The sequence below is a fragment of the Plectropomus leopardus genome, chromosome 12, assembly GCF_026936395.1.
Source record: "Plectropomus leopardus strain MGB_pleo_1.0 chromosome 12, ASM2693639v1, whole genome shotgun sequence".
NCBI lineage: Eukaryota > Metazoa > Chordata > Actinopteri > Perciformes > Serranidae > Plectropomus > Plectropomus leopardus.
Genome location: NC_142187.1, coordinates 6,546,718 through 6,557,500, shown reverse-complemented (window position 1 = coordinate 6,557,500; position 10,783 = coordinate 6,546,718). Strand labels below are relative to the sequence as shown.

Below are 10,783 nucleotides of genomic sequence, written 5' to 3'. Positions count from 1 at the left end.
CCTTTGTACTGAGAGAGAGAGAGGGAGAGAGAGCGAGAGGGAGCGAGAGGGAGACGAGAGAGAGCAGCAGTGTGACTTCAGGTCTGCAGTGAGGCAGAAGGACCACGGAGTTTCATCACACACATGCACAAGGAGTTCACTTCCAAACCTGGATTTTTATTCTTTTACTTGCTAAAATGTCTAAAGGGTAATGCAATTGGATTTTATTTTGACATTTCCTGCATGTAAAGAAAGCAGAATGGATTTTAATTGACTTACACCTCAGAGTAGACCTGTGATGCAGCAACGTCTGACTTTTTTAGCTCTACATTCAAATGTAATCTGTTTAAAATCAATGAAATGACTTTTTTACATTCATTTTTTTCTTTCCTTTGGAGTCTGGATAAAGCTTCACCAAACATAACCTACATTGTGTGACTGATGTGTCTCCTCAGGTGGTGTCTTGCCCTGCATCTAGTCCTGCTGTGCTGGCTGGCCACTGCGCTGCAGGTTATAGACGGTAAGATTTCTGCTCTTTCCCAACACTGTAACTGTAAAGATATATGCAGCCATGGTGGATCCTCCTAAGGAGAATATGGAGGCTGAAACAGTTTCACATTGACCCTCATGTTGATGATTAAGCCTCATCCAACCCTTGAATCTCATGAGAAGATATTATGACCATAGAAAGTAATTCAGTCTATTATTGATCGCCATATTTATTGCCGTCTTGTGGCAGTTAATACCAGTTTTCATTCAAATTTAAAGGCTAGATTGTTGATCACATAGAATCACCAGACATAAGGATTTATAATCCAGATGTTATAGTTGCTTATGTGATTGATTTGGCAATTCATTTGAAATCTGCTGTTTTCAGACCCCTATCACAAGTATTTGACCCTTTTACACCTGGATCAACATTACTTTTCTTGTGCTGCACCTTTCATAAGTATTCGGTACTTCATACCCTGAGCTAATTGGTTTAATTTCTTTTAGAAAAACTGGGGAAAAGGCAATCTGCAACTTGGCAAAAAAATGTCCCACAAATTGGGAGAAATTAGAAGAATTGGGATTTTCTTTTCTAAATAAGGTTGTAAATGTTTTTATTTTTATAACTATCATAATTTTATGTTTAAAATTATTTTACCATTTTTTATAATTTTGAAGCCGTTTTTCAAGTCATTTCCTTTATTCTTTTTTTCTTTTTAACTTATTTTTATATTCATTTTAATTTTATTCATATAGTATTTTTCAGTTAATTTTCCTTTCTTTTCTTTTTTTTTAAATTAATTTCTTGCAAATACTTGTGTCTCTCTTCTTAAGTTGCTTATAGCCTTCCTCCCATGTTTTTGAAATAAAGAAAGACAATTTGCTGAGGTTTAAAAGGCTTAAACCTCTGAACCCTGAGCAAATCGGTGCAATTTTTATTACAAGATGTTAAAAAAAGGCAATGAGCAACTGGGTAAGAGATGTTCCAAAAATTGCAAGAAGTTGGAAATAATTTTTTGAAAAAGCCAATGAAAAAAACTAGGGAAAAATATAATGTTTAAAGCACTCTTCCTAGGACATTCCCTTCTGTTTTTTAACTTCCTTTTTTGTATTTTAAATTTCCTGTAATTTCTTTGTACTTTCATTCACTTCTTACTAATTTTGGGTAATTTCTTTTTGCTCATTGCCTTATTTTATGTCTTTGAAAGCGCCCAAGCTGCTATCTTTACCCAGTTACTATCATTACTATGAAATTAAAGGCTTAATTGTTGACCATAAAATCATTCTTATAATCCAGATGTTATTCCTCATGTGATCGATTCAGCAAGTCATGCAGAACACCAGTTTCTATTTTAAGTTTAAGGCTTAATTGCTGACCATATATATATATCATTCCAATAATGCCAATGTTATGGTCTCTCATGTGATTTGTTGAGCAAATCATGCAGCGCAACACACTCACACTGATTGTGGACGCTGTGATTAGATTTGATCCCAGGAGAGGTTTGAATGTGTCCTGAAATGAAGGATTGACATGGCTTTTTTTAGCAGAATTGTGGCATTATGGCTTTACTGTGTGTTGTATATTGTGCATCACAAGCTTAGATTCCTTTGGGAAATTTTTCTAGGTTGCTTTTTTCAGGCACAGATGTAAATTTCATTTTGCTCTGGTTGAAAAACCGCTTGCCTGAACAGTGATTGTGTATCATAGCAGCCATAAGTACAAATGGCAGCTCCTTCGAGCTCAAGTGTTTTAAGTGTTTATTTCTCTGTAATGTTTGCTTACAATTAGGCCTAGTTATTTGAAGCGCTAAAATCGGGGTTTGACGTTGTGATTTAAAGCTGTGTGTGCCAACCGGCTGGACGGGTGTATTGGCAGGTCCCTACGGTGCAGACTCTGGTTTTCTTATGTTGCCTTTATGTGATGTCGGAAGGTCGTAGTTTTCGAGTTGGAAAGTTGTTTTTCCAACTTCGTTCTTTTCATGAGCTTTGAAGTCGTAAAGTGGGAGCGATACGGAAGCTGCAGTTGGAGATGGGTTGCATTTTATGTTAGAAGCATTTAAACAAGAGATTTGTAGCGGTTTCCAATTTATTTATATTTTTATATATTATTTTATTATTTATGTATTTCATATGTTCAATTCAATTCAGTTTTATTTATAAAGCCCATTATCACAAAACACAGTTTGCCTCAGAGCACTTTGGAGCATGTGACTGTCCTTAGACCCTCACATTGCCTAAGGAAAAACTCCCCCCCCTAAAAAAACTGTAACGGGGGAAAAAAATGGAAGAAACCTCAGGAGGAGCGGCTGAGGAGGGATCCCTCCTCCAGGACGGACAGACGTGCAATAGATGTTATATTGTTAAATATTTTTATATTAAATCTACGTCAATCTTTGTGGACAGCAGGTAACATTCATGCCATATTACACTTTACATGTGATCAAAAACTGATATTTAATACGTGAATTCATAAAAAAGTCACCTTCTTACCATCTTTTGCCACCATGTTTATGCATTTATGACGTCAAGTCGGCAGCTCATTTCCTAAAATAACGTTGTTATCAATGTTAGTAACAAGTTTCATCAGCCATCCACTACTCCCCCCACAGACCCATTACAAGACCCATAATTTGGGGTCACTCCCCTTCTTCCCATTTCCATTGTCACACCTCAATCCGCTGCGGTGGTTTTCACTTAGTTACTCCCTGCTGTGAGGCTCCTCTTCTACAGCTCTGTAGGAGACAGATAGTTTGTTTGTTTGGCAATAGACCAGGCTTCCTCTGCCCTCTGTATCCTGTGAGTGGGTGTGTGTGTGTGCGTGTGTGTGTGTGTGTGTACAATGAGGTAGCTGGAAGTGGCAGGCAAGTCAAATGCTGCACCGGGGTGAGAACTCAAGTGTTTAGTTTGTATGGTAATGGCTGCACTGCACTTGCTGTTTGAGAACATCAGAGAGGACGGCGTGGGCCGGGTCACACAGAGCTTTGAAGCAGGATGTTGAGAACACACTTAGACTAACACCTTCTGCCAGTTTAATGTCAGCATGTGTGTTTTTTTTGCTTTGTTTTTACAAGGATGGCAGTAAATAAATCAATTAAGAACATTTTAAAAAAGTGAGACAGAATCCAGGATCAAGTGTTTCTGCAGGATATAAAAGAGTTATTTATTTTGCACACTGAATAGTGTTCAGTGCGGACCGCCACAGGCTTGATGGTTAGAGAGGCTGCCTTATGATTAGAAAATCACATGCTGAAATCCACAAACCACCTTAGAACATCAGTGTTCTCTTGAGCAAAACACTGTAAATGTCCTGATTTTGAGTCTATCACAGATTCCTGTGATACATTCCAACTCCAACTTCAATATATCCATGTAATCGACATAGTAAACATATGTGACATGCTATGTCACACGTTTTAGTCAGCTCACTGTCCATGTCATTTAAGATTTATGTCCAGTGCCAACATTCAGTACCAATGCAGGAGGTGGTGCAACATGAAATGTAACTGTGAGATAATGCTCAAACTGAGAAAATCCGTATAAATGCAGCATGCCACCACATCGGAAGGCAAGTGTTGAGTTGATTTGAAACACACCCACACTCACAGGCAGGGATAAGAGCCTGCCATCTTAGACAACGGGCAAATATATGTGGATAACTGCAGACACTTTTACAGCCTTTTCTTTAAAGCATTTACTGCGGTGCACCTGTAGGATTTGAGAATGAGAATGTATGAGAAGTTCAGATCCTTCTTACTTTTTCACCTCTGCACTCTGATCAATGGATTGGACCGATTATTTGGACAAAGGTTGCTGCCAGCTTCACTGTGTGTGTGTGTGTATTGAGTTTTGCCAACTGATAATGCATTTATGGAGGGTTTAAAGGCCTATACTTCGTTAACTGGTACTGAAAGAACTGGCAAGATTGCTCTGTTGCATTACATCAACTCTGCGACGATGAGGTATTGATTTTAAATCAAATAGATTGTGCTTGTTGTTCTCGCAGTTCTTGTAGTTTTTACCTGTTGGATGGCCACAGACATGACATGTTGGGAAAAAAAAAGTTTGTATAGCTGGATAAATCTAGTGTTGAGCCACGCAATATCTGCGCATTCAAACACGACCTCCGTGGTGAACATAGCGGCTCCAGTTGATCATTATGGGCATTTTGGGCGCTGTGCTGCAGAAAAGCTGCGGCAGATGTGTTTAAACACTGAGCAAATTAGTTTGAATTCTTTTGAAAATATGGGGAAAAAAGGTAATAAGCAACCTGGGAAGAAATGTCACACAAATTGCAGAGTATTACAATAACTAAATCTGAATAATATAGTATAGTAAAAATAATAATTACATATTTTCACAGAATTACATACATTTTTATGCTGTTTTTTTCAAATGATTGCATTATTTATTTATTTTTTACTTTTTTATTTTTACTTTTCCAATTTCTGTGTGTGTGTGGGTGGGGTGTTTTATTTATTTATCTATTACTAATTATTAGGCAATTTCCTTGTTCTTTTTCTTGCGATTTCTTGCTATTTTCTGGGTACATCCATCATTGTCAAAATCCAAAACAGTGGCAGAGTTCATTAATCCCGAAAACCTGGCCTTGCAGCCATTTCGCTATTGTTCGGCTGTCTCTGCATCGACAGCGATCATCTTTTTAGTAGGTGTAGTTGTTTTATTGTTAATTTATTTCACAGAGATTCATTGTTGGCTTCTGTATTTCCAAACGCACAGAACTCTAGCTGCAAAAGGACATTTTATGTTACTGTTTTCCACACTCCAGACTTCACCCTGTCCCCCCAAAACCACTCTTCTTCCTGCTTCCAGGAACCTTCACTTTCCATTTACCGTTGGTTGAGTTGCTCTGAAAGGATTCCATGTTTAGCCAATATAAATGATTCTGAGGTGAGCCCAGTAGGAGTCTGTCTTGAGCGAGGCGCTCCTCTGTACTGTAAAACTTAGTCACTTTGATTTACTGTTGGGACCCACAAAATCAGCCATATTCTGCTTCCAGCTGAACGATTTTTCTATTAACCTAATCACCTCTAGAAAACAAGCTTGCTGTCATAAACGCATTTTAGTTTCTTTAGTTTCAGTTTTACCTGTAAACGTTTTTAACTGCCTCCACTCTTGACCTTATTTACTCTGATGTTGCTGGAATAAAACTCCCACCGAGCTCCATTTAGTGTTTTATGAGTCCCAAAAGCTGGCAGGCGAGAGTGTCATAGAGCCGTATGAAAGGGCCCCTTCCTAAAAGTCGTCAGTATATTAGAGAACCGAGCGCCCTCGCTGCAGCGGCGTCCTGTCTGGAATGTGCTCATTGAGCCAGAGTCACTTTGATTCTAACACGGTCGGGCACAATGGAGCGACTGTAAAAGGTGTCATTGCTGTATGTGTGTAACGGTCCGCTCAATGAGATTTTAATGGGGGAAAAAAATCAGTCGCTGGAAACCTTGAAAGCAAGAATGGCTGTTTCTTTGAGGGTCTTTTGACTTTCCGTTGAAAAACGGTCTTGAGTTTTTTCCGTGATGTGATGCTCACTGAGATGATGTAATTCTTTCACTTGAGTTCTCAATATGTACAGAGGAAAAGAGACTGTGCTCGGATTCAAAATGAGAGCAAAAGGCGTTCTATAGCTGTAGCAGTTCAACTAATATCAGCGCATTTTTTAAATGACCTGATTTTTAAAAATTTTTTTATATAAAGCTCTTACTGTACTGGTTTAGAAAGGAAACATTGAAAGGTCACTGTTTTTCTGTTGTCACTGTTGTTAGGGTTCACTGTTTCCATAGTTACTGTCGAACAAAGTTGTCCTGAATCATCATCATTGTGTATCTGTTCCCTGCTATCTCTGCTCTGGGTCAGGAAACATACAAAGCAAGCCTTTTTACCAGAGAATCTAAAAACTTCATTTACTTGAGGAGAGTGTTAACATTCTGTTAATGTGCACACTTTACGGCTGTTATTTCAGACCTTTACGACCTTTACCTGCTCCGCATGTCAATGCACACAACATTAGTTGTCAAATTAAAGAAAACATTTGGGCGTTCACTTAAGAGCTTTTTTTCCCATATTATTTCCTTAACCCTTTGAAACCTGGATCAACGTCACTTTTCTTTTGCTGCAGTCAGACACCTTTCGCAAGTATTTAAATCTTCAAACACTGAGCAGATTGGTTTGAATTCTTTCGAAAATATGGGTTACAAAGGTCATGAAGAACTTGGCAAGAAATGTCCCACAAATTACAGGAAGAGAGATTTAGAAAATTATTATTATATTTTTAATAAGCTTGGGGAAAATGTCCAGAGAACTATATTTATTTGATGCAGTCTGAAACTAACAAAGTAAGTGTTTTTGTGGTACAATATATAGTACTTTTATATTTTTTTTTACCACTGGTGGATTATGAGACAATTGGCCCCTAGGTACAGATATGCAAAAGGTCCCATCACCTCTTGTAATTAGAGCACGATCCACAGAACTTGTTGTGGTTTTGCAACTTTTTGAGGTAATTTGTAGCTTCTCTGGTCATTTTTTGTCACTTCAGGGTTGTTTTGCTCTTTTTGCTTTTTGGTCATTTAAAGTAGTCAGTATGTGTTAATCTGAGTGATATGTTGCAAGTGAAAGTCAGGGGACTCTTTGGGCCCCTGGACTTATTCATTAATCCTGCCATGATTTTTAAAACTTCTCTTTTCTGTAAAAAAAGAAAAATACCCTGTGTGTTGTGTAAACTCTCTCTCTCTCTCTCTCTCTCTCTCTGACACACACACACACACACACACACACACACACACACACACACACACACACACACACACATTTTCTTACATGACATTACATTTATTTCACTGACACTTTTATCCAAAGCGACTAACAATAAGGGTATTCAACCATGCTGGTACAGGACAAACTCAGCTTGGCTCCTCAGCCCACAATCACTCACAGCATCTCAACTCTGTCCTCATAATTCAGTCAGAGTATTTACGTGAGTGCCGAACACCTCTGTATTCTATGCAGAGATGAAAGTGTGTTTAGAGAGCAAAAGAGATGCTCTCGGCTGTGTTATGACATTCAGAACATTAATTCAGCAGCGAATTTGTCATGTAAAGATATAGAAGTAATGGACTTCTGAGCAGAGAATGAAGTTATGCTACCTCTGTGTGTGTTTTAATCCTGGGCTTCTTTGTTCGTGGACGGGCCGGCAGCGTGTGCAAGTGAGTGCATGTGACTTCCTGTGTGTGTATCCTATTGGCTAGTTATTGACGCTGCTTTGCACCGTGCTCATATGATGCATACCTGGTTAACTTTTTTTGCTATGTTTGCAATGTTGCCGTTGTTAGCACTGTTTCCACTGTTAGCAACATTAGCTGCTAGCTGCCATGGATGTATTAATACCCCTGGATACAGCATTTGATGCAGGGCACCTGTTAATTCCTGTGAAAGTCTGTCAGTGCCGCATGAATCCAAAAAAGCTCTGTTTCTACTCTTGAAATTACCAAAACTTCTACATTATGGGGCATATAGAGCAAGCACACTGAAGATTTACAGCGGCTGAGGGTAGCCAAGCAGCTAACTTCCTGATTAGTGCTCTGCTAACTGGAGTTGGAATAAAATTATTTAATATTGCAACTCTTCCAGACCTTCAAAATGTTATTAGACAGAATGGATCAAATCTTGATAGTGAAATGAGACATTTTGCAGGGGTTGTAACACTGAAAAAAAATATGTACCCCTGATTTATTAATGAAAGTCAGTGCGCAAAGAGTGTTTTTGAGCCCTATGGCATCACATGAATGACCCTTACACTAGGCATTGTGCAAATTTAAATTGCATATATGAAGTATGCCTAATAGAAATAGGTCAATTAAAAAAAACTCCCATTTATCGCAAAAAAGTTTTACGTTCGCATGAAGTGGTATTTCAGGTGATTAGAAAAAGCCATATTTTTGCAAAACTGTAATCGAAACACTTTTTTGGCTTTTCTAGGTCACATGATGCCATGACTATGTGCTTGTCAGTAGAAACTGGCTCCCTCATGATGCAGCAGGAGCTACAAGAGCTGTTATTGTGTCGCAGAACTCTTCAAAAGTTAAGCGGATCATCTGGAAGTTTTGAATCCACAATTCTTCTGTGAAATTGTGGACTATCACCTCCCAGAAATCCCTCACACGTGGTCGCTCCCACGTATAAGGGGTTCGCCTTTCCATTATCGCTCATAAAAACTATGTCGCCTTTGAAATGCAATAACAACAGTTAGTGTGGTGGCTGCAAAAGATATAAACCTGCTGATGTTTTGAACATCCATTGCTTCTTTGAATGTTATCGTGAGAAGAGAAGTCGCACTATAAGACTCAGTGGAAGCGCAGTCATCTTGCAATTACGTTTTGTCGACATTTTGAAAATGCCCCTCATGTTCGGCACGTTTTGTAATAGAAACCCGCCTAGTGTAATTCCACTTTTGACCACAATGTAAAATTGGCTTCAAAGCACGACACTGCGCCTGGGGACTCCACTTCATCTACCTCCGTATTAAGAAACATGCGCAAGCAATCCCAGCCCCACATTCTGAATCATATGCTTCGGTATAGAGCTCTTTTAACTACAAGACGACACAAACAGATCCTAAATCACACAGGGCCCTTAACCTGTGTGCTGGAAGTTTGTCATGCTGGTTACTTCACTCAAAATGTGACAAGGGAACACTGTTTCTCATTTTAAGGCTACTTTCAGTAACCGGTTTAAAGGAAAAGGTTGAAAGTACACTGTTCTTCTGTGTGTGTTTATGCTCAGGTATGCTTTGGCATTTTGGAGTCTGTGGGTACTGAAATTATGGTCACTTGTGTTTGCAGATGGAGAGTAGGTCCGCTACACAAACACACACTCACCAACATGCTCTCCCTTTAAGGACAAATCTGTCTGTTAACCAACTAACATCTTCATAATAACAGGCCTGTGCTTTATGTGGAGTTTTATGGAGTTCTACATGTGTGTCTTCTTGCATGTATGCATACACGAGACAGTGACCGACTCGTAACTAAACTGCTCTGTAGTGCTACTAGAAGTGTAAAACTAATGTTAAGTTTCTGAGATTTTAATGCTTGAGAAAGGCATCTGAACTCAAGAAAATTGATGATGATCCAGGTGTTAAAGTGTTAAAAATACATGCATACCGGTGGAGAAGGAATATTGGGGACTCCCAATCTTAAAATAATCATAAAATCTGTGGGGGCTGGAAAAATCAAGTCGATAATTTGTGCGAAGAATCCACCTTTCGGGAAAAAAAACACTTGATACCATTTATTTAATTCCTTCAGAGTGTGCACTACATATGCTATATGAGTCTAGACAGACTGTTTACTACAGCCTGACTTGCTGGCAGAAACATATAAGGCAAGGCAGTAATTTCAGTTATTCCTATTACTACAGGAGGACAGTTCTGTGTACTGTACGGTTACTTAGGACTAATTTACCACTATAAGATAAACGTCCCAGATCCTCTTAGGGGTAATGGGGAACATCTAAACAGATCAGTTTAAAAACTAAGCTTTTTTTATATTGGACTGCAACACATGTAAATGCAATCTGACCCTGTGCCATAGCAGATACACAGATATATTTCTTTCTGCATATAAATATGAGTTTTAAGATGAGGGACTGATCTGACTCTCTGTGCACTTAGTATTACATCTTAGTTTAGTGTTGACTGTACACATCTCCACCTGCACCAGCCTATAAGAAAAGTCCCAAAAGATTCATTTACACAGAGGAACAAACAACCAAATACAAAGCCGCAGAGCAGTTTACTTCCCCAGTTTGGAACAATGGTGAATTTTGTGGTGCGACTATAGTGGGTGCACGTCAATAGATGGTACTCTGCCAGAGGGACAGTGGAGTGAACATGAGATAATATTTTCCTGTCACATTTTTCTCTAAAGGTTGTCTTTCATTCCAGGCAGCTCACATCTAAATGTGTGAGAGAATTGCCCGTTACTGTGCCTCCCATGTGTTTCATTAACATTCGTATTGGAGGAGGAGATGAGTCCATGCGAGAAACTCAGAGAGCTTGTTTGCTCGGAGAACAACACTTGCAGCTGAGCAAACACCTCCCAACACCCAACATGCGCACACACACACACACACACACACACACACACACACACACACACACACACACACTCACACTCACACTGAGAGTTTCACATTTAGTGCCCTGTGCCCTCTACATGCATAATCAGGACATAAGCAGATGTAAATAGTTTAGCAACTTGTATCTATGATACCACATAGTTTGAGAAATTGATTGAATAGC

General features: G+C 39.0%; 1 protein-coding gene across 1 annotated transcript in view; it reads left to right on the top strand.

Annotated features, from left to right (window-relative positions):
• Positions 1–33: 33 nt before the first annotated feature.
• col15a1b (collagen, type XV, alpha 1b) overlaps positions 34–10,783 on the top strand; it is a 106,143-nt gene continuing 95,393 nt past the window's right edge. Inside the window, exons 1-2 of the mRNA XM_088085939.1 lie at positions 34–187; positions 435–499. Coding sequence (XP_087942065.1) covers positions 177–187; positions 435–499 — 76 coding nt within the window. The 5' untranslated portion in view covers positions 34–176. The remainder of the gene's footprint in view (positions 188–434; positions 500–10,783) is intronic.